We start from the raw sequence: 21,076 nt of genomic DNA on the forward strand, positions 1-21,076 counted from the left end.
TAGTCTATCTTACCTGAATCTATCATAATCATGTACGCCTCTTTCAAATCTCCCCTCAATCTCCTTTCCTCCAAGTTGAACAACCACAGCTTCTCCAAAGTAACCTTGGAGTGAAAATCCTTCAACCCGGAACCATTCTGGTAAATCTCTGCACCTCTCAAGGACCCTCACATTCTTCCTAAGAATTCCTAAGGTTGCATGGCTTCTAGATGTTACTGGATCTGGAGCCAGCATGTCAATGAGGAAATAATGATAAGGGGGTGGGGGAGAAGTTACTGCCAGATATGGCCTAGCTATGTTTGGGCAGGAAGGAGTGCAACCAGCTGAAGGCAACTCATTTGTAAATCAGTGTGCTATGACGTATATAGGACTCTAATGTGCTTTTCAGGAGGTATGTAAACTGTGTTTGTTCCAGTCATTGGTATTTGGAAAACAATGACTTAGATGAGGAGAGTGAAGGTATGGTAGCTAAATTTACAGATGACACAAAGATAGATAGGAAAGTATGTTGTGAATAGGAAAAAATGAGGTTGCAGACAGATAGTTTGAGTGAGTGGGCAAAAATCTGGCAGATGGAGAACAATGTGGGAAAGTTGTTCACTTTGGCAGGAAGAATAAAAAAGCAGAGTATTACTTAAATGGAGAACGACAGCAGAATTCTGAGGTGCAGAGGGATCTAGGTGCATGAGTCACAAAAAGTTAGTATGCAGGTACTGCACGTAATTAAGAAGGCTGATGGAATGTTTTCCTTTATTACGAGAGGAATTGAACATAAAAGTAAGGATGTTATGCTTCAGTTATATAGGGCATTAGTAAGACTGCACCTCAAATACTGTGTGCAGTTTTGGTCTCCTTATGTAATGGAGGATGTAAATGCATTGGGGGCGGTTCAGAGAAGGTTCGCTAGATTGATACCGGGAATGAGTGGGTTATTTTATGAGGAAAGGTTAGACAGACTGGGCTTCTTTCCACTGGAGTTTAGAAGAGTGAGGGGTGATTTGATTGAAGTATACAAGATCCTGAATGGTCTTGACAAGCTGGACGTGGAAAGGATATTTCCTCTTGTGGGTGAGTCCAGAACTAGGGGCTACTGTTTTAAAATTAGGGGTTGCCCTTTTAGGAAAGAGATAAGGAGAAAATTTTTTCTCTCAGAAGGTTGAGCGACTTTGGAACTCTGCCTCAAAAGGCAGTGGAGGCAGGGTAACTAATATTTTTAAGACAGAGGTAGATAGAAGAGTCAAACGAACTCGAAACGTTAACTGTATTCCTCTCCGCAGATGCTGTCAGACCTATTGAGTTTTTCCAGGTATTTTTGTTTTTGTTTTAGATAGATTCTTGTTAGGCAAGGGAATCAAAGGTTATTGGGGTTAGATGGGGATGTGGAATTAGTGATACGAACAGATCAGCCATGATCTTATCGAATGGCAAAGCAGGCTTGAGGGGCTGAATGGTCTACTCCTGCTCCTATTTCATATGTTCATATGTAGAAGCCTAATGAGTGATCGTTGAAGACAGTATTGTGGGTCACTCTGGAAACATACACATATACAAACTCAAATTAGGAGCAGGAGTAGGCCACTTGGCCTCTCAAGCCTGCTGTGCTATTCAATAAGATCGTGGCAGATCTGATTTCTCCAGGTTCCCGCCTACCACCATGACCCCTTATTAAACAGTGACCCCTGGTTCTACATTCTCCCACAAGAGGAAACATCGTCTCCACATCCACCCTTTCAAGACCCCTCAGGATCTTACATGTTTCAATCAAAAAAAACCTTCCCAAGCTCTGCCAGTCTTTCTGCCTCTGTCTATCTATTCCCATGTTGCGAGGTAGTGACATGTGGGTCCCCTGTATTTATAGCACTGTCTGCTCAAGCCTGGTTCCTTCCAAAAGCAAAGATGCAGGAGAGCTCTGAATGGGAAGCCCGTGGTATTGATCCTGAATTGATGATGAAGGAAGTCTCACAGTAAATGGTGCAAAGGCAGGTGGGAAAGTCCAAATCGTGTCAGGAACATGCTTTAGTGCAGGAAGAGGACTAGGCATATCCTGCTCAGCGATCCTGTTCCATCATTCAACTGGAACATGATTGACCTGTATCCGAATGTCATCAATCCACCTTGGTCCTGTAACCCTTAATACCCCTTACCTAATAAAAACCACCAATCTCTGTTTTGAAATTCTGATTGACTCCTACCCTCAATATCTTTTTGTGGGGAGAAAGTTCCAGATTTCCATTCTCCTTAGTATGCAGAAGTCCTTCCTGACATCAGAACTATTTTAAGGTTACCCCTGGGTCTGGCCTGGCCCGCTAGAGGAAATAGCTTCTTGCTATCCTCCCTATCAAATCATCTTAAATATCTCAATTAGAATTGGATCAGAGCAGATGTTCCATCTTCTGGGGAATCTAGAACTAGGGGGCACAGTTTAAAAATAAAGGATCTCCCATTTAAGACAGAGATGAGGAGGAATTTATTTTTCTCAGAGGAACTTTGCCTATGGAACTCTCTTCCACAGTGAGCAGTGGGGGCCAGGTTATTCATTATATTCAAGGCTGAGTTAGACAGGTTTTTGATCAACAAGGGAATCAAGCATTATGGAGGGCAGGCAGGTCAAACCAGTCACTATCTCGTGGAATGGCAGAGTAAATTCAAGGGGCTGAATGGGCTACTCCTGCTCCCAATTCTTGCATTCTTGTGAGTCAACATGATTTATATACATAAACCAGACATGAAAAAATGTGAAAATGTAATAATTGTGTTTGAGAAGGCTCGTGGGTCTTGTGCAAATTCACACACTGAACAATAACAAATCATTTTACACCTCCACCCCAACCTTTGAAGTCAATCAAAAGAAGATTGGATAAGATGTAAAATAGCAGCTGATTCGCTAATGCTCCCTCCCAAGAAATATTTCACCTCCCCTGCCCCCCACCTCGTGTTTAAGGTCTGATTGGTGGATAGAGTTCAATGTTGCATAGGTGGGAGGTCAAGAGAGGTTATTACCTTGACCAATAGTTAAACACATTCTTGTTTCTTTTATCTTTGCAGAATTTCCAGCGGGAGAGCTCCAAAAGCCATTTTTTTGGGGAGAACAATATCCTTTGTAAGTGCCCAGCGTCACTGTGAGTGATTCAATCCTCGTAAACCCTAACTCTAAACATTACACAGTGCCCAGCATCACTGTCAGTGATTTGACCTAAGCATACTCTAACCCTAACCCTCAACCTGAACCCTAACCCAATTCAAAGCTAACCCTAACTTTAACCTTTACCCTAACTCCAACACAGTGTCACAGACACTCTGAGTGATTCGATCCATGCAGACCCAAACCCTAATCCTAACCTTAACACTGTGTCCATAAACACTGACAGAGATTCAACCCATGTAAACACTAACCCTAACCCAAACTGTAATCCTAACCTTAAAACACTGTCCACAGATACTGAGATTCAAACCCTAGCCCTAACACATTATCCACAGACACTGAGAGTGATTTGACCCCTAACCCTAAACCCTAATCCTAACCCCAGGTTTAACTCTAATCCTACTCAGTGATTCAACCTCTGTAAACCCTGAAACTAACACTTAACACTAACCCTAACACTAACCCTAACTCTAATCCTAACAGTGTCCACAGACACTGTGAGTAATTTCAACCCCTGCAAAATCTACACCTAACCCTAACCCTAATACTAACCCTAACCATAACCCTAAAACAGTATCCCCCGACACTGAGACTGATTTGATCCCTGCAAATTCTAACCCTAAATTTAAACCCTAATCCCAATGCTAACCCTAATCCTAACCCTAACATGAAGGCTAACCATAACCATACTACAGTGTTCACAGTCACTGTGAGTGACTCAACCCTTGTAAACCCTAACTCTAACCCTTACACAGTGTTCACAGTCACTGTGAGTATTTCGACCCCTGCAAGCTCCAACTGTAATCCTAAACCTAACCCTAACTCTAACAATAACCCTAACATGGTGCCCCAGACACTGAAAATGATTCCCCACACAAACTCTAACCCTAACCCTAACCTTAACACAGTGCCCAGAGACACTGTGAGTGATTTGACCCATCCAAACCCTACTCCTCACCCTAATACAGTGTGCAGGTGTTCTAGTTGACCCACACTAACCTTATTCCTCCCCACACCAGCTTTCTCTGAATCTTTCTCTGGGTCGGTGTCCCTGCCCTCCATATGAGTGGCAGCAGGCTAGACTGTAAAAAGCCATCACAGCTCTCAGCCCGTGTGAGATTGTGTAATAAAGCGAGCTTTGCTCCTGACCACTGAATCTCTTTGGAGCTTTTGTGATGACACAGTGCTACTCTCCAGGGAGACAGAGGAGAGGGTGAACGCTGAGTGTGTGAAGGAGGAGTACATTTTACAATGTTCTCCAAATAAGCTGAGTCCCCCTGCTCTTCCAACGAGGGTCAGACGAGGATCCCAAGCAAGAGGAAAGCAGCTTGGACTCACAAAAATAAATGAAATTCCTGAAAAAAATCCGATTATTACTGATCAGTGGGGTCAGCATTGTCTGAGTGGAATGCTCTCACCCCTGAGTCACACTGTCATGGTTCCAGGCCCACTTCTAAACCTTGAGCCTTCGATCCAGAGATGACAACCCAGTGCAGTACTGAGGGAGTGCTGGAGAGTTAGAGGCGCCGCCTGTCAGATGAATCATTGAAAAGCCCATCTGGCCTCTCATGTGATACTATTTGAAGACTAGCAAAGGGAGTTATCCCTGGTGTCCTGGACAATATTTACTCCTCATCATTCCAGCTTCATTAAAAACAGATAGTTGGGCCATTATCATTACAATATGCAAATTGCTTGCCGCGTTTCCCATATTAAACCAGTGGCAGCACTTTCAAAGTACTTCAGTGGCTGTAAAGTGCTTTACGGCATTCTGAGGTTGTGAAAGGTGCTATAAAAATGCAAGTTCCTCCTCCTCCACAGCTGGGTTACACAGGGAATCAAGGGTGGGGGCGAGTGTCCGCTGGCCAAATGACAGGGTCAACACTTGAGAGTGTTTTCACGGGGCGATTCCTTCATGTTCTGAGGATGCCCCAAAACACTTCACAGCCAATGAGACTGTTGTAATGTAGAAATTCACCACAGAAAATGTGTGCACAGCAAGATCCCACGACTATAGAGGCGGTGGGGGTGGGGCGGGGGGGGGAGGGGGGTCAATGACCAGGTTTCTGTTTTAATGACAATGGTTGAAGAACCACCAGGACACCAGGGGAACTTCTCTGTGCTTCTTCTTCAAAGGGCACAGTCAACTGAAAAGCAAGCCTGGTTTCATGCCTCACCTATACCTCCGCCTGTGTAGCACTCCCCCAGCACTGCACTGGACAGCCTGCCTGGAAATGATGTTCCAGTCCTGGAGTGGTACTTGAACCCACAACTTTCTGAATCAGGGGGAGAGGGACACTACTGAGCAACACCTGAGGCAAGACTGATGCCAGGACTACAAGTGTCTCTGATAATTCCAGTGAATTGCTTTTGATTTCAGGTCTATCAGTTATGGTGCGATTGGAGTCATTGTGGGGCATGAATTCTCACATGCGTTCGATGACAATGGTAAGTGACAGTGGCCTCTCAATAAGGAAATGTTCTCTATGCAATTTAATGATCCTTTATTCCTTACTGAAGACTGACTTGCTGGCTTGGAAAAGAATGAGAATGCTTTGAGAATACATGCCTTGCTGCTGACTTCACAGCTCCTTAAATGATCTGGCATCTTGTCTTGACTTCCTCTTATTTCACTGTCTTCGCTCATCATGGACAGTTCATTTGTGAGAGGATGAGCAGCCAACCTGCAGCCTGACTTCACTGCAGTATGTGGAGGAACAAGTCAAGAGAAGGACCGTTGAAACACTGTTGAGGGGTCTGCAGCTCAGTGATCCCAATCTCCTCATTCCCTCTGTCCCTCACCAGTGTTACTCTACTGGCCTCACTTGTAAGTAGGAGTTGAGCACCTCAGATGTTGTAAATTCAAGTCCCACTGAATTAAATTGAATAAACCCAATAATTTGTTAATTGGGACCAGAGAATGACCATTCAATCTGCCTAACTGTTGTAAAAATTGAATTGGTTCACTAATGTCCTTTAAGCAATGTAAGTAACCATCCTCACCTAGCCCTGGGCAAAACCCAAACTGGCTTGACACTTGGTGGGAGGGAGCAATTATTGGTGGACAATAAATGCAGTTCTACCAGAGTCCCAGATCGAATTTTAAGACATAGTGATTGGAAGAGGAAATAAAGACAGAGAGCACGCTAAAGAGTTTGATAGTTTATGTTTCTAGGAAAATTGAACATAGTGTGACTGTGACATACATAGTGTGACTAATATACATAGTGTGACTAATATACATAGTGTGACTGTGATACACATAGTGTGACTGTGATATACATTGTGTGACTGTGATACACAGTGTGTGACTGCGATACACACAGTGTGACTATGATACACATAGTGCGACTGTGATATACATGGCTGATGGAGCCTATCATTTGCATGTAATTTGGAAAATAGACTCTTGTGCATTTGTGTGTGTCTGTGTGTGTGTGCTATATGAAGTTGAAGGGCTTAGAGAGGAGAGAGAAGGAGTATTTTCTTCTGAATGTGGAACCATGGCACACAACTTTCTGAATAAAGGGGAGAGTGACACCACTGAGCCCATACTTCAGGCAAGACGACAAGTACCACTTGTCAGATGGGAATTGGGATTTCTATGGGATTTCCTGCCCATTTTTTAGTGGACAGGGTAAGCACTGGACGTTCTGAACCATTGTTCCAGCTGACATGGTTCGTGAACAGAATCACCTTGTAATGTTTACCTCAGTTAGTAGGTCACACAGTGCCTGATCAGCCCACGTGTGTCAAGGTGTCAAAGAGACATCCCAGCCCAAAATTACCCTGAATCAGCTTTTTAAAAAAATCATTCATGGGATGTGGGCTTCACTGGCTGGGCCAGCATTTATTGCCCATCCCTAGTTGCCCTTGAGAAGGTGGTGGTGAGCTGCCTCCTTGAGCCGCTGCAGACCATGTGGTGTAGGTACACCCACAGTGCTGTTAGGGAGGGAGTTCCAGGATTTTGACCCAGTGACAGTGAAGGAACAGTGATATATTTCCAAGTCAGGATAGTGAGTGACTTGGAGGGGAACTTCCAGGTGGTGGTGTTCCCATGTGTCTGCTGCCCTTCTCCTTCTAAATGGTAGTGGTCATGGGTTTGGAAGGTGCTGTCTAAGGAGCCTTGGTAAATTCCTGCAGTGCATCTTGTAGCTGGTGCATACTGCTGCCACTGTGCGTCAGTGGTGGAGGGAGTGGATGCAGCACCAATCAAGCGGATTGCTTTGTCCTGGATGATGTCCAGCTTCTTGAGTGTTGTGGGAGTTGCACTCATCCAGGGAAGTGGGGAGTATTCCATCACACTCCTGACTTGTGCCTTGTAGATGCAGGGCAGGCTTTGGGGACTCAGGAGGTGAGTTACTTGTCACAGGACTCCTAGCCTCTGACCTGCTCTTGTAGCTATAGTATTTATATGGGAACGGTTTCTTCCTATCTACTCTGTCTAGATCCCTCATGATTTTGAACACCTCCATCAAATCCCCTCTCAACTTTCTCTTCTCCAAGGAAACCAGACTCAACTTCTCCAATCTATTTAGGTAACTGGAATTTTTCATCGCTAGAGTAAAGATTCACAGGAATAGATCCATGGATGAGGAACTTCAATTATGAAAATAGATTGGAGAAGCTGGGACTGTTTTCCTTGGAAAAGAGAAAGTTCAGAGGAGTAAGGCAAATACTGAGGATGCTGGAAATCTGAAACAAAAACAAAAAATGCTGGAAAACTCAGCAGGTCTGACAGCATCTGTGGAGAGAGAAAAAGTTAACATTTCGAGTCCGTATGAGTCAGAGCCATACGGACTCGAAACATTAACTGTCTTTCTCTCCACAGATGCTGTCAGACCTGCTGAGGTTTTCCAGCAAGGTTGAGAGGAGATTTGATAGAGGTACTCAAAATCATGAATGGCCCGGACAGAGAAGACAGGGAGAAACTGTTCCCATTGGTGGAAGGATCAAGAACCAGAAGATACAAATTTAAGATAACTGGTAAAAGAACCAATGATGATATGAGGAAAGACTTTTTCATGCAGCGAGTGGTTAGGATCTGGAATGCACTGCCTGAGATTGTGTTGGAGGCAAGGTCAATCATGGCGTTTACAAGGGAATTGGATCAATATCTGAAGAGGAAGATGGGCTGCAGGGAAAAGGCAGGGGAGTGGCACTAGGTGAATTGCTGTCGCAGAGGGCTAGCATGGACATGATAGGCTGAATGGCTTCCTCCTGTGCTGTCACTGTTCTATGATTCTATGAATCATTCTAATAAATATTTTCTGCACACTCTCCAATACCTTCACATCCTTCCTAAGGTGTGATGTCCAGAAATAGACACAATACTCCAACTGAGGCTGAACTAGTATCTTGTACAAGTTCAACATAACCTCCTTGCTCATGTACTCTATGCCCTTATTAATAAAGCCTAGGATACTGTATGCTTTATTAACTGCTCCCTCAACATGCCCTTGCATCTTCAATGATTTATACACATATACACCCAGGTCCCTCTGCTCCTGCTCCCCTTTTAGAATTGTACCCCTCATTTTATATTGGTTCTCTGCATTTTTCCTATCAAAATGAATCATTTCACACTTCTCTGTATTAGATTTCATCAGCTACCTGTCCATTCATATCACCAACCTGCACTCTTAAAGTCTAGCACTATCCTCTCCACGGTTCACAATGCTTAAAAGTTTAGTATCATCTGCACATTTTGAAAATGTGCCAATTACAGCCAAGTCTAGGTCAAATATCAGGAAAAGCAGTACTGAATACTGTGTACTTTCCTCCAGTCCAAAAAGTAACCATTCACCACTGCTCTCTGTTTGCTGTTACTCAGCCAGCTTCGTATCCATGCTGCCATTGTCTGTTTTATTCCATGGACTTTAACATTGCTGACAAGCCAGTTATGTGGTGTCATAACATCAGTGACAGACTCATATGAAACCAACCAGGGTACAGGGTTTCAATTTCACCCAATAGGCTCTTCACTTCACCTCACTTCACTTTGACTTCCCACTTGGTGCCCAATATTTCATCAATGCCAGGTAATCAGAGAGTGGTTGAGGCTCCACTCTCTGTGGTTTCCAGTTAATCAGAATCAGTGGTTGAGGCTCCACTCTCTGCGGTTTCCAGTTAATCAGAGAGTGGTTGAGGCTCCACTCTCTGCGGTTTCCAGTTAATCAGAATCAGTGGTTGAGGCTCCACTCTCTGCGGTTTCCTACGTCATCCAAGGCAATCTGGACACAAGCTTAGATCAGGACATTCCCTGGTGACAGGAATCGTGTCCAATCACACCGCACTATGACTTGAGTGATGGCCTCTAGTTCAGCTAGATAGATGCTAGGCCATTTCGCATATCTTAGTGCAACCACACGAAAGCACCTAATAATCAGCCCTGTTGTGGAATCCAGTTCTTTTTGTGAATGATTCCAGCCATCCATCTCCAGCCTAGAGACAATCCCAAGTGATGGTCACTCACCATGTGAAGAAAGCCTCCAGATATCACTCCTACCTTTTCCTTTTATGAGTTTGAATTAGTCACCTCTATGGTTTGGTTGGAGTAATTTTTTGAATCTTCCCTTTTCATACCCTTATCAGTCTCATACACCTCTATCAGCTCACCTCTCTGTCTCCTTCCCAGAATGAAAAGCCCAGGTTTCTCCAGTTTTCCATCTACCTCTGACCTCTGACCCTGAGGTTCAGATATGTAGCTTCTTCCCTGCTCTGCCTCAAATGCTCGAATGTCTCCATGACCAGAACTAGTCTGACCAGAGCATTGTTCACTGACCAGGTATCTTCTGACCTGTCTTATCCTCTTTTGATGATGTAGATCAGCAATCTTTTAGATTTGTAAAATATTGCTGAAATGAGAGACACTTGTTTGAAGCTTTTCATCTTACACTCATCAGGACACTTCACAAGAATACCAATATAAAGGAAAAACAACAATTTATACTGTATGAGAAGAGAGTGCTGATTGGTTGGCAAGTGGACTTTGATTGGTAAAAGCGGTGCCAAAGAGACTGCACTAATTGATGGTGACTGGCCCTGTGGGTTAATATATGTAGCTTCCAGTACACACAAATGCACCACACTGAGCCCAACTGACAATCTTAAATTGGTTGTCAGCACAATTCTTAGCACACCGAGCATTATTTGGCAATCGTTGTCCAATCGCAGAATCACATCTAATGTTGGACACTGTGTTTTGAGTTTTGCAAGCACGGGCTGGTTGGGTACAGTCTGTACCTTGCATGTTGTGACCAGTGACTGGGACATGCTGTTTGATATGATCCACCAGTCTTTGGGATGTACGGCCTATATACCTAGCATCACACTGACACTGAAATTACTCATTTGTGTGATAGGCTCAATGTCTTTTTGGCTTGATAGCAGCATCCTGTTAGTGGCAAAACCACTAGTGTTGCTACTGCATAGTAGCAGCGTCAAACAGCTAGCTTCACTTGTTGCTCAAATTCTTGAGAAACCTTCCCCGTCCAGGGTAATCTGAGGTGGGCACTTTTCAGGGCCGAAAGTGGCGGCCTTAGGCCCGTTCATGAGTTTGTGTGATATACAGTGCGAAATAATCTAATCAGGATTCTTGCATTTTCCCCAGTGTGTTCCAGTTTGTTGTATATATATCACAGAGTAATGCAGAAATGACACTAGTTTCTAAGTGGGCAACAGGTTTTATTTACAGTGCTTTTAAAATATCTCTGCAGTCACAAAACGTCTGTACCCATGCTTATCCCAACTCAGCTTCTAGCAACTTCCGTTTAATTTAGTTCTGAGTCCACACCCAGGATTACCCAATCAAGCAGAATGATCATAGATCAGCTCCCAGACTCACAAAATCGAACACAGAACAATTAAATGATTGAACACTATAATGAGAAGATGAAAAGCTTCAGAAACAGACCCCTTTACAGCAATATTAAAGTTCTGTACTATCGAACAGCTATGTGTAGATTGGTGAGTGGGCAAATCTAGCAAAACCTACAGAATATGAAGTCATTGGGGTTTAATGGAGGGAGCAGGTCATACCTGACATGCATATTAAATTCCCTTGAGAGACCATCAGTTCTCATGGATGACATATTGTTATCTAGACTTCAGCAAGGATTGGATGAAATGCCATATAAGAGGCCATTCCATTGGGTAGAGAAGGAGATAGGTGGGCCGTTATTAATGTGGATCCGTTACTGGCTGCCTCAAGAGAGCTGGGGCATTGACAGGACAGAGGGGAATAAGTGTGATAGATGGTTCTCAAACATCTCATGTACCATATACTCATGGAGTTTTCACAACTGTTCCCCTTTTCTTATAATTTTGTTCTGTTTTTAGGTAGAAAATATGACAAAAATGGAAATTTGCATCAGTGGTGGAGCAATGCGTCAATTTCAAGCTTTAATGACAAAACTGATTGTATGATAAAACAGTATGATGAATACTACTGGGCACCAGCTGGCTTACAGGTATGTCCAGCGCACCAGCTGGCTTACAGGTACATCCAGGGCACCAGGTGGGTTACAGGTACGTCCAGGGCACCAGGTGGGTTACAGGTACATCCAGGGCACCAGCTGGCTTACAGGTACGTCCAGGGCACCAGGTGGGTTACAGGTACATCCAGGGCACCAGCTGGCTTACAGGTACGTCCAGGGCACCAGGTGGGTTACAGGTACATGCAGGGCACCAGGTGGGTTACAGGTACATGCAGGGCACCAGCTGGCTTACAGGTACATCCAGGGCACCAGGTGGGTTACAGGTACATCCAGGGCACCAGCTGGCTTACAGGTACGTCCAGGGCACCAGCTGGCTTACAGGTACGTCCAGGGCACCAGGTGGGTTACAGGTACATGCAGGGCACCAGGTGGGTTACAGGTACATGCAGGGCACCAGGTGGGTTACAGGTACATGCAGGGCACCAGCTGGCTTACAGGTACATCCAGGGCACCAGGTGGGTTACAGGTACATCCAGGGCACCAGCTGGCTTACAGGTACGTCCAGGGCACCAGCTGGCTTACAGGTACGTCCAGGGCACCAGGTGGGTTACAGGTACATGCAGGGCACCAGGTGGGTTACAGGTACGTCCAGGGCACCAGGTGTGTTACAGGTACGTCCAGGGCGCCAGCTGGCTTACAGGTACGTCCAGGGCACCAGGTGGGTTACAGGTATGTCCAGGGCACCAGGTGGGTTACAGGTACGTCCAGGGCACCAGCTGGCTTATAGGTACATGCAGGGCACCAGGTGTGTTACAGGTACGTCCAGGGCACCAGGTGTGTTACAGGTATGTGCAGGACTCCGGGTGGGTTACAGGCACATGCAGGGCACCAGGTGTGTTACAGGTACGTCCAGGGCACCAGGTGTGTTACAGGTATGTGCAGGACTCCGGGTGGGTTACAGGTACATCCAGGGCACCAGGTGTGTTATAGGTACATCCAGGGCACCAGCTGGCTTACAGGTACATCCAGGGCACCAGCTGAACTAAATGTGCTGGCATGTGCCATGATTCAGGTTTCTATTTATGGAGAGTACGCAGATCCAGGTCCTCCCACTCCTGAATACACAGACCCAGACACTTCCACTACTGGATACGTAAACCTAGATCCCTTCACTCCAGAATACACAGACCCAGGCCCTCCCATTGCTGAATATACAGACCCAGACCCTCCCTCTCCTGAATACACAGACCCTGACCCTCCCACTCCTGAATACACAGACCCTCCCACTGCTGAGTACACAGAACCAGACTCTCTAATTCATAATACACAGACACAGACCCTCTCACTCCTGAATACCCAGACCCACCCACTCCCAAATATACAGACCCAGACCCTCCCACTGCTGAATACACAGACTGAGACCCTCCCTCTCACGAATACACAAACCTAGATCCCTTCACTCCAGAATCCACAGACCCAGATCCTTCCACTGCTGAATACACAGACCCAAATCCTCTCACCCCTGAATACACAAATCTAGATCCCTTCACTCCAGAATGCACAGACCCAGACCCTACAACTCCTGAATAAACAGACCCAGGCACTCCTACTCCTGAATACACAAATCTAGATTCCTTCATTCCAAAATGCACAGACCCAGACCCTCCCTCTGCTGAATATACAGACCCACACCCTCCCTCTGCTGAATATACAGACTCAGACCCTCTCACTCTGAAATACACAGACTCAGACACTCCGACTGCTGAATACACTGACCCGGGACCCTCCCACTGCTGAATACACAGACCCAAACCCTCCCACTCCTAACTATACGAACCTAGATCCCTTCATTCCAGAATATAGACCCAAACCGTCCCACTCCAGAATACACAGAACCAGACCCTCCCACTGCTGAATACCCAAACCCTCTCAATACTGAATACACAGACCCAGAACCTCTCACTCTGAAATACAGAGACTCAGACCCTCCCACTCCTGAATAGACAGACCCAGATCCCTCCACTCCTGAATAGACAGACCTAGATCCCTCCACTCCTGAAAACACACATACAGACCCTCTCACTCTGGAAGACACAGACACAGACCCTCTCACTCCTGCATACCCAGACCCTCTCATTCTGAAATACACAGCCCCAGACCCTCCCACTGCTGAATATACAGACCCAGACCCTCCAACCGCTGAATACACAGACCCAGACTCTCCCACTCCTAAATACACAAACCTAGATTTACTCCAGAATACACATACCCAGTCCCTCCCACTGCTGAATTTATAGACCCACATCCTCCCACTCCTGAATACACAGACCCAGATCCTCCCACTCCTGAATACACAAACTCAGACCCTCCAAGTCCTGAATACACAGACCCAGACACTCCCATTCATGAATGCACAAACCTAGATCCCTTCATTCCAGAACACACAGAACCAGACCCTCCCACTGCTGAATACCCAAACCCTCTCAATACTGAATACACAGACCCAGAACCTCTCACTCTGAAATACTGACTCAGACACTCCCACTCCTGATTACACAGATCCAGACCCTCCCACTGCTGCATACACAGACCCAGACCCTCCCATTCACAAATGCACAAACCTAGATCCCTTCACTCCAGAATACACAGACTCAGACGCTCCAACTCCTGAATATACAGACCCGGGCACTCCTATTCTTGAATACACAAACATAGATCCCTTCACTCCAGAATGCACAGACCCAGACCCTCCCACTCTTCAATACACAGACGCAGAATCTCTCACTCTGAAATACACATACTCAGACCCTCCCACTCCTGAATACATAGACCCAGATACTCCCTTCCTGAATACACAGACCCAGACCGTTTCACTCCTGAATACACATCCCAGGCCCTCTTTCTCTTAAATACACAGACCCAGACCCTCTCATTCTGGAATGCACAGACCCTCTCATTCCTGAATACACAGACCCAGACCCCCTCACTCTTGAATGCATAGACCAGGACTCTCCCACTCCTGAATACACAGACCCTCTCATTCCTGAATACACAGACCCAGGCCCTTTCACTCCTGAATGCACATCCCTGGCCCTCTTTCTTTTACATACACAGACCCAGACCCCCTCACTCCTGAATAGAAACATAGTAACATAGAAACTAGGAGCAGGAGTAGGCCATTCGGCCCTTCGAGCCTGCCTCACCATTCATTATGATCATGGCTGATCATCCAACTCAATAGCCTGCTCCCGCTTTCTCCCCATACCCTTTGACTGCTTTTCACCCCAAGAGCTATATCTAACTCCATCTTGAAAACATACAATGATTTGGTCTCAACTACTTTCTGTGGTAGCGAATTCCACAGGCTCACCTCTCTCTGGGTGAAGAAATTTCTCCTCATCTCAGTCCTAAATGGTCTACCCCATATCCTCAGACTGTGACCCCTGGTTCTGGACTTTCCCACCATCGGGAACATCCTTCCTGCATCTACCCTGTCTAGTCCTGTTAGAATTTTATAGATTTCTATGAGATCCCCCCTCATTCTTCTGAACTCCAGTGAATATAATCCTAACCGACTCAATCTCTCCTCCTGTGTCAGTCCCGCCATCCCAGGAATCAGTCTGGTAAACCTTCGCTGCACTCCCTCTATAGCAAGAACATCCTTCCTCAGATAAGGAGACCAAAACTGCACACAATATTCCAGGTGTGGTCTCACCAAGGCCCTGTACAGTTGCAGCAAGACATCCCTGCTCCTGTACTCGAATCCTCTGGCTATGAAGGCCAACATACCATTTGCCTTCTTTACCGCCTGCTGCACCTGCATGCTCACCTTCAGCGACTGGTGTACAAGGACACCCAGGTCTCGTTGTACATTCCCCTCTCTCAATTTATAGCCATTCAGATAATAATCTGCCTTCCTGTTTTTGCTACCAAAGTGGATAACCTCACATTTATCAACATTATACTGCAACTGCCATGCATTTGCCCACTCACTCAGCTTGTCCAAATCACATTGAAGCATCTCTGCATCCTCCCCACAGCTCACCCTCCCACCCAGCTTTGTGTCATCTGCAAATTTGGAGATATTACATTTAGTTCCCTCATCTAAATCATTAATATATATTGTGAATAGCTGGGGTCCCAGCACCGATCCCTGCGGTACCCCACTAGTCACTGCCTGCCATTAGGAAAAAGACCCATTTATTCCTACTCTTTGTTTCCTGTCTGCCAATAAGTTTTCTATTCATCTCAATACACTACCCCCAATCCCATACACTTTAATTTTACATGTTAATCTCTTATGTGGGACAAAAGCCTTCTGAAAGACCAAATAAACCACATCCACTGGCTCCCCCTCATCAACTCTGCTAGTTACATTCTCGAAAAATTCCAGTAGATTTGTCAAGCATGATTTCCCTTTCGTAAATCCATGCTGTATACACAGAACCTCTCCCTCTTGAATACACAGACCCAGATCCTCTCACACTTGAATACACAGACCCAGATCCTCTCACACTTGAATACACAGACCCAGATCCTCTCACACTTGAATACACAGACCCAGATCCTCTCACACTTGAATACACAGACCCAGATCCTCTCACACTTGAATACACAGACCCAGATCCTCTCACACTTGAATACACAGACCCAGATCCTCTCACACTTGAATGCACAGACCCAGATGCTCCCACGCCTGAATCCACAACCAAACCCTTTTTCTCTTAAATACACAGACCCAGATCCTCTCACACTTGAATGCACAGACCCAGATGCTCCCACGCCTGAATCCACAACCAAACCCTTTTTCTCTTAAATACACAGACACAGATCCTCTTACTCTTGAATGCACAGATCCAGATACTCCCGCTCCTGAATACACAGACCCAGACCCTTTCACTCCTGAATACACACCCAAACACTCTTTCTTTTAAATACACAGACCCAGACCCTCTGACCCCTGAATACAGAGAACCTCTCCCTCTTAAATACACAGACACAGATCCTCTCCCTCTTGAATGTACAGACCCAGATCTTCTCACTCCTGAATACACAAACCCTCTCATTTCTGAATATACAGATCCAGATCCTCTCATTCCGGAATAAATGGACACTCTCACTCCCGAATACCCAGACCTTCTTACTCCTGAATACATAGACCTAAACCCTCTTAGTCCTGAATACAGAGACACTCTCACTCCTGCATACACAGACCCAGACCCTCTCACTCTTGAATACACAGTCCAGGACTCTCCCAGTCCTGAATACACAGATCCTCTCATTCCTGAATATACAGACCCTCTCACTCCTGAATCCAGATCCAGATCCTCTCACTCCTGAATAAACAGACCCAAACTCTCCTGAATCCACTGACACACACACACTCTCACTCCTGAATCCACTGACGCAGACCCTCTCACTCCTGAATACATAGAGACTCCCACTTCTGAAAACACAGACCCAGAGCCTCCCAATCTTGAATACACAGACCCAGACCATCTCTCTCCTGAGTACACAGATCCAGACCCCCTCGCTCCCAAATACAGACCCAGACCCTCTCACTCTTAAGTACATTGACCCAGACTCTCTCACTCCTAAATACACAGACCCAGACTCTCTCCTGAATACACAGACCTAGATCCTCTCTCTCCACAATACACAGACCCAGATGGTCTAAGATCACATTCTCCTCCAATCTGACCTCTTGCCCATCCTGCATTTTAATTGCTCCATCATTGGTGGCTGTGAGTTAAGGCTGCCTAGGCCCCAAGCTCTGGGATTCCCTTCCTAAAGCTCTCTGTCTCTGCACCTCACTCTCCTCCTTTGACCAAGCTTTTGGTTGTCAATCCTAATATCTCCATATGTGGCTTGGTATCGCGTTTAGTTCGATAATGCGGCTATAAAGTGCCTTGGGATACTTTTCTATGCTGAAGACTCTATATGAATGCAAGTTGCTATTGTGTAGCTAACTATAACGAATGGTTATTAACCTCGTGTCTTGTAGGTAAAGGGGCAGAGAACCTTGGGAGAGAACATTGCCGACAATGCTGGTCTTCGCCAGGCTTTCAGGGTACGGTAATGCCATAAACATTTGTGCTGGGAGATCCCTCTGGTTTGTCCTAATAGGTGATCATAGCTGCGAGTAAAGTGGGGTGTTCGGAATCAGGAGAATCCCCGAGGAAACTCCTGTCTTTGGGGTGTAATCCTGCTGAGCCAAGTTCTGACAATTTCATTGAGTTGATTAAACTAATGCACAGACATAACCGTTACATAATCCCACATTAGCTACCTTGAAGGTTAAAAAAACCACAGGCCTATGGGGACAGGCCAAGGTAGTGGGATTAATTGGATAGCTCATTCAGACAGACAGCATGAGCATAATGGGCTGAACAGACTCCTTTTGTCCTCTCTGGATCAATAATTCCGTCAACTGAGTTTGACCAGCTCCTTGAACCTTGTGCCCCTCAAACAATTATCACTTAGCATCTCTCCACTGGAATTACACATCGAGAATTATCACTTAGCATCTTTCCCACCGGAATTACACACCAAGAAATCTGTCAATTGACTCCTGGAAATGTCCCTCTGCTCCCTACACAGCCGAACAAACACACCTCTCCAGTTTGTCTCCAGCTTTGTCTGCAGGTCACAAGACATCAGAGAAAGCCTGAATTAAAGCACCCAGATGAGGAGGGCAAATCTCCTAAATAGTAGAAGGGGATCGGAGGCAGGTATGGAAGCAGAATTATCTGCTGCAGCAGAAAGGACCAGCTCGTGAGAATGCAGCAAGTGGAAAACATACTGAATACACTTGCCAAATTCCACCCTGCCCCTGGGCAGAAGGACTGTAGTTAGTGTTCACACTGCTACACGGGTTACAGCCGTGAGCCTGTATTGAGTGGTACTGGGCAGCAAGCTGGTGATGGAGCGAACACACAATTCTGAGGGAGCTGGACCTGCATCCATGGAGCCTCCCTGCTGGAGAACAGGCCTCGCTGACATTGTGTACCTGTCACTGCTGTGGAGAGATGGCGATACTGTTGTAATGTCCCTGGACTAGTAATCCAGAGGACCATACTAATGATGTGGGGACATGGGTTCAAATCCCACTACAGCAGTGGGTGTAACTTAAATTTCATTAATAAATCTGTAATGTAAAGCTGGGTAATGGTTACTATGAAAATATCATCAATTGTTTTTTTGTAAAAACCCATCTGGTTCACTCATGTCCTTTAGCGAAGGAAATCTGCCATCCTTACCCGGTCTGGCCTACATGTGACTCCAGACCCACAGCAACATGGTTGACCCTTAACTGCCCTCTAAGGTGGCTGAGCAAGTCACTCATTTCAGGGGCAATTAGGGATGGGCAATAAATGCTGGTGGCACCCACATCCCCTGAAAGAATTTTAAAGAACAAGATCATGCACGAGAGGCTAGAACTTACCTGCAGTAAATACAGGTGAAGCACCACTGATATCTAGATACCTGTTGGAACAGGCAGCTACTCGAAAACAGAGGTGGAATTTTATGGCTCCCTCGTGGTTTGAGGCGGGGCTGGAAAATGCAGCGAGCTGTTCAAAAGCCCATTGACTTCAGCAGAACCAGAGAATCCTGCCAGTGGGAGGGGCAGTAAAATTCCACCTTCGGACAACATCCCGCAGCCAGGAATCTCCTTGACTTGGACGTCCACCACATACTCTGACCAGGCAACAAGAAGCCAGCTTCAACCTTGGAATCAGAAAATGTTTACAGTACAGAAGGAGGCCATTTGTCCCTTTGTGACAGTGCTAGCTCTCTGCTAGAGCTGGTCAGTTAGTCCCACTCCTGTCCCTCTTCGCCATAGATCTGTGATTTTTTTTTCCCTCTCTCTCATCGCCAAAGCCAACATACCAACCCTGAGAGATCTCTCTCTGGACAGGTCAGCCCTTTTTAAGTTTTCTGACCGAGTCAGACCCAAAGCAACATCACTTCAGTTAGCTTGGCCAAGGGCTTTGATCCTCCACACTGAAGTCCATATATTCTCCTGTGAATATCATGTGGAACCAACACATCAGAAAACATGTGTGTAGAATCGTCTCTCCCAATTAAAAATTAAAATAAAAAATAAATGGCAGCTCGAAATCAGAAATGGGTAACAGGGTCCCAGAAGGAAAAACAGGTAAAACTTGGGAATGAAGGGTACCAGTAAAGCACGTCCAAGCTGGTCTTGTATACCTTAAAATGGAACTCCAGTATTACTGATTATGTTTTACTGGGGATTTGAAAATTTTGAACTGGTTTTTCCTCCTGCGAAATAGCACACAGTGGAATTCCACCCACTCAACCATTCCATTTTCCATATAATTGATGATGATTAATGATTTTCCCTCCAGGCCTACAGGAAATGGATAGATGAGAAAAGAGGAAGCAAGGAGGAGGCACTGTTACCGGGGCTGGGACTGAGCAACAATCAGCTCTTCTTTTTAAGTTATGCTCACGTGAGTCATCCTGCCACCCAAAATAAGCAATGCAAATGATCTTTCAGTTGTCACAATCGCTGCGAATGTGCTCAGATAACCCAAATAACATGGGGTCAGCCATGTCTGGGCAGACAAAGTGACTCTTTAAATATTTGAAACCAGAGTTGAACCATGTGCCTGTTACAGGTGAATGTTTCAGGGTTCATTGGAGAACTTATTTCCTAGATTTCTTTGAGCGATTGCTAGTGGGAATTCAGGGAATTCCTTCTTTTTCCAAAGCTTGGAGAAGGAGGGGGTGGATGTAAGGAAGGAAGTGAAGCACGTTCACCTGCACGAAAGAAATCTGCCCTACAGGAGCACACCAGATAGCGAGGCGCATCTACCTGGGAATGTCTGAGAAAAACCATCTTCCTCAGCTCTAACTTCACAAGTAAGCACTGAAAGAATGGTGCAGTCAGCTCCTAGCTGGCCCACAGACACCATCCACAACAGCAGATCACACCCTGATTTTTAATCCACATTCCATATAAGCAACCAGACATGGGTGGAGGGGATGGGGGTTTGTGTGGAGGTGGGGATGAGTGGAGGGTGGGGGTGTATCGGGGGTGGAGGGGCTGAGGGGTGGAGTGGGTGAAGACCTAGGGGTGTGTCGCGGATGAGGGTGAGTAGGGAGTGCGGGTCTGTGGTGGGGGGGCAGAGGGGGTGGAGTGAGTGAGGGGGTGGGGGACTTTGGGGGTGAAGGGGATGGAGAGGGTGAGACAGAGGGGTTGGAGATGAGGCGGAGGGGGTGGGGGTATGGGGTGGAGGGGGTGAGGGTGTATGGGTTGGGGTGGGGTTGAGTGGGGCTGGAAGGTGGTGGGGATGGGAGCAGGTAAGTGTTGTGGGGTGAGTGCGGGTGGAGAGGATAGGAGAATGGAGGTGTGTGGGGGATGGGGTTGAGTGGAGCCTTGAGGTTGGAGAGATAGGGGTGATTGGTGGTGGAGGGGCTGAGGGGATGTAGGGACAGATCTTTAGCAACATCAGCAGTTGACAGATGG

The 21,076-nt window shown here is 46.1% G+C and overlaps 1 protein-coding gene across 2 annotated transcripts in view; it reads left to right on the forward strand.

The window, feature by feature from the left end:
• The window catches only part of phex (phosphate regulating endopeptidase homolog, X-linked), a 167,684-nt gene that overhangs the window by 136,459 nt on the left and 10,149 nt on the right, over positions 1–21,076 (forward strand). For both annotated transcript variants that reach the window (XM_041211476.1, XM_041211477.1), the window contains exons 16-20: positions 3,046–3,100; positions 5,523–5,590; positions 11,483–11,613; positions 17,585–17,650; positions 19,953–20,057. In XM_041211476.1, the coding sequence (XP_041067410.1) occupies positions 3,046–3,100; positions 5,523–5,590; positions 11,483–11,613; positions 17,585–17,650; positions 19,953–20,057 (425 nt within the window). The remainder of the gene's footprint in view (positions 1–3,045; positions 3,101–5,522; positions 5,591–11,482; positions 11,614–17,584; positions 17,651–19,952; positions 20,058–21,076) is intronic.

The sequence above is a fragment of the Carcharodon carcharias genome, chromosome 18 (genome assembly GCF_017639515.1).
Source record: "Carcharodon carcharias isolate sCarCar2 chromosome 18, sCarCar2.pri, whole genome shotgun sequence".
NCBI lineage: Eukaryota > Metazoa > Chordata > Chondrichthyes > Lamniformes > Lamnidae > Carcharodon > Carcharodon carcharias.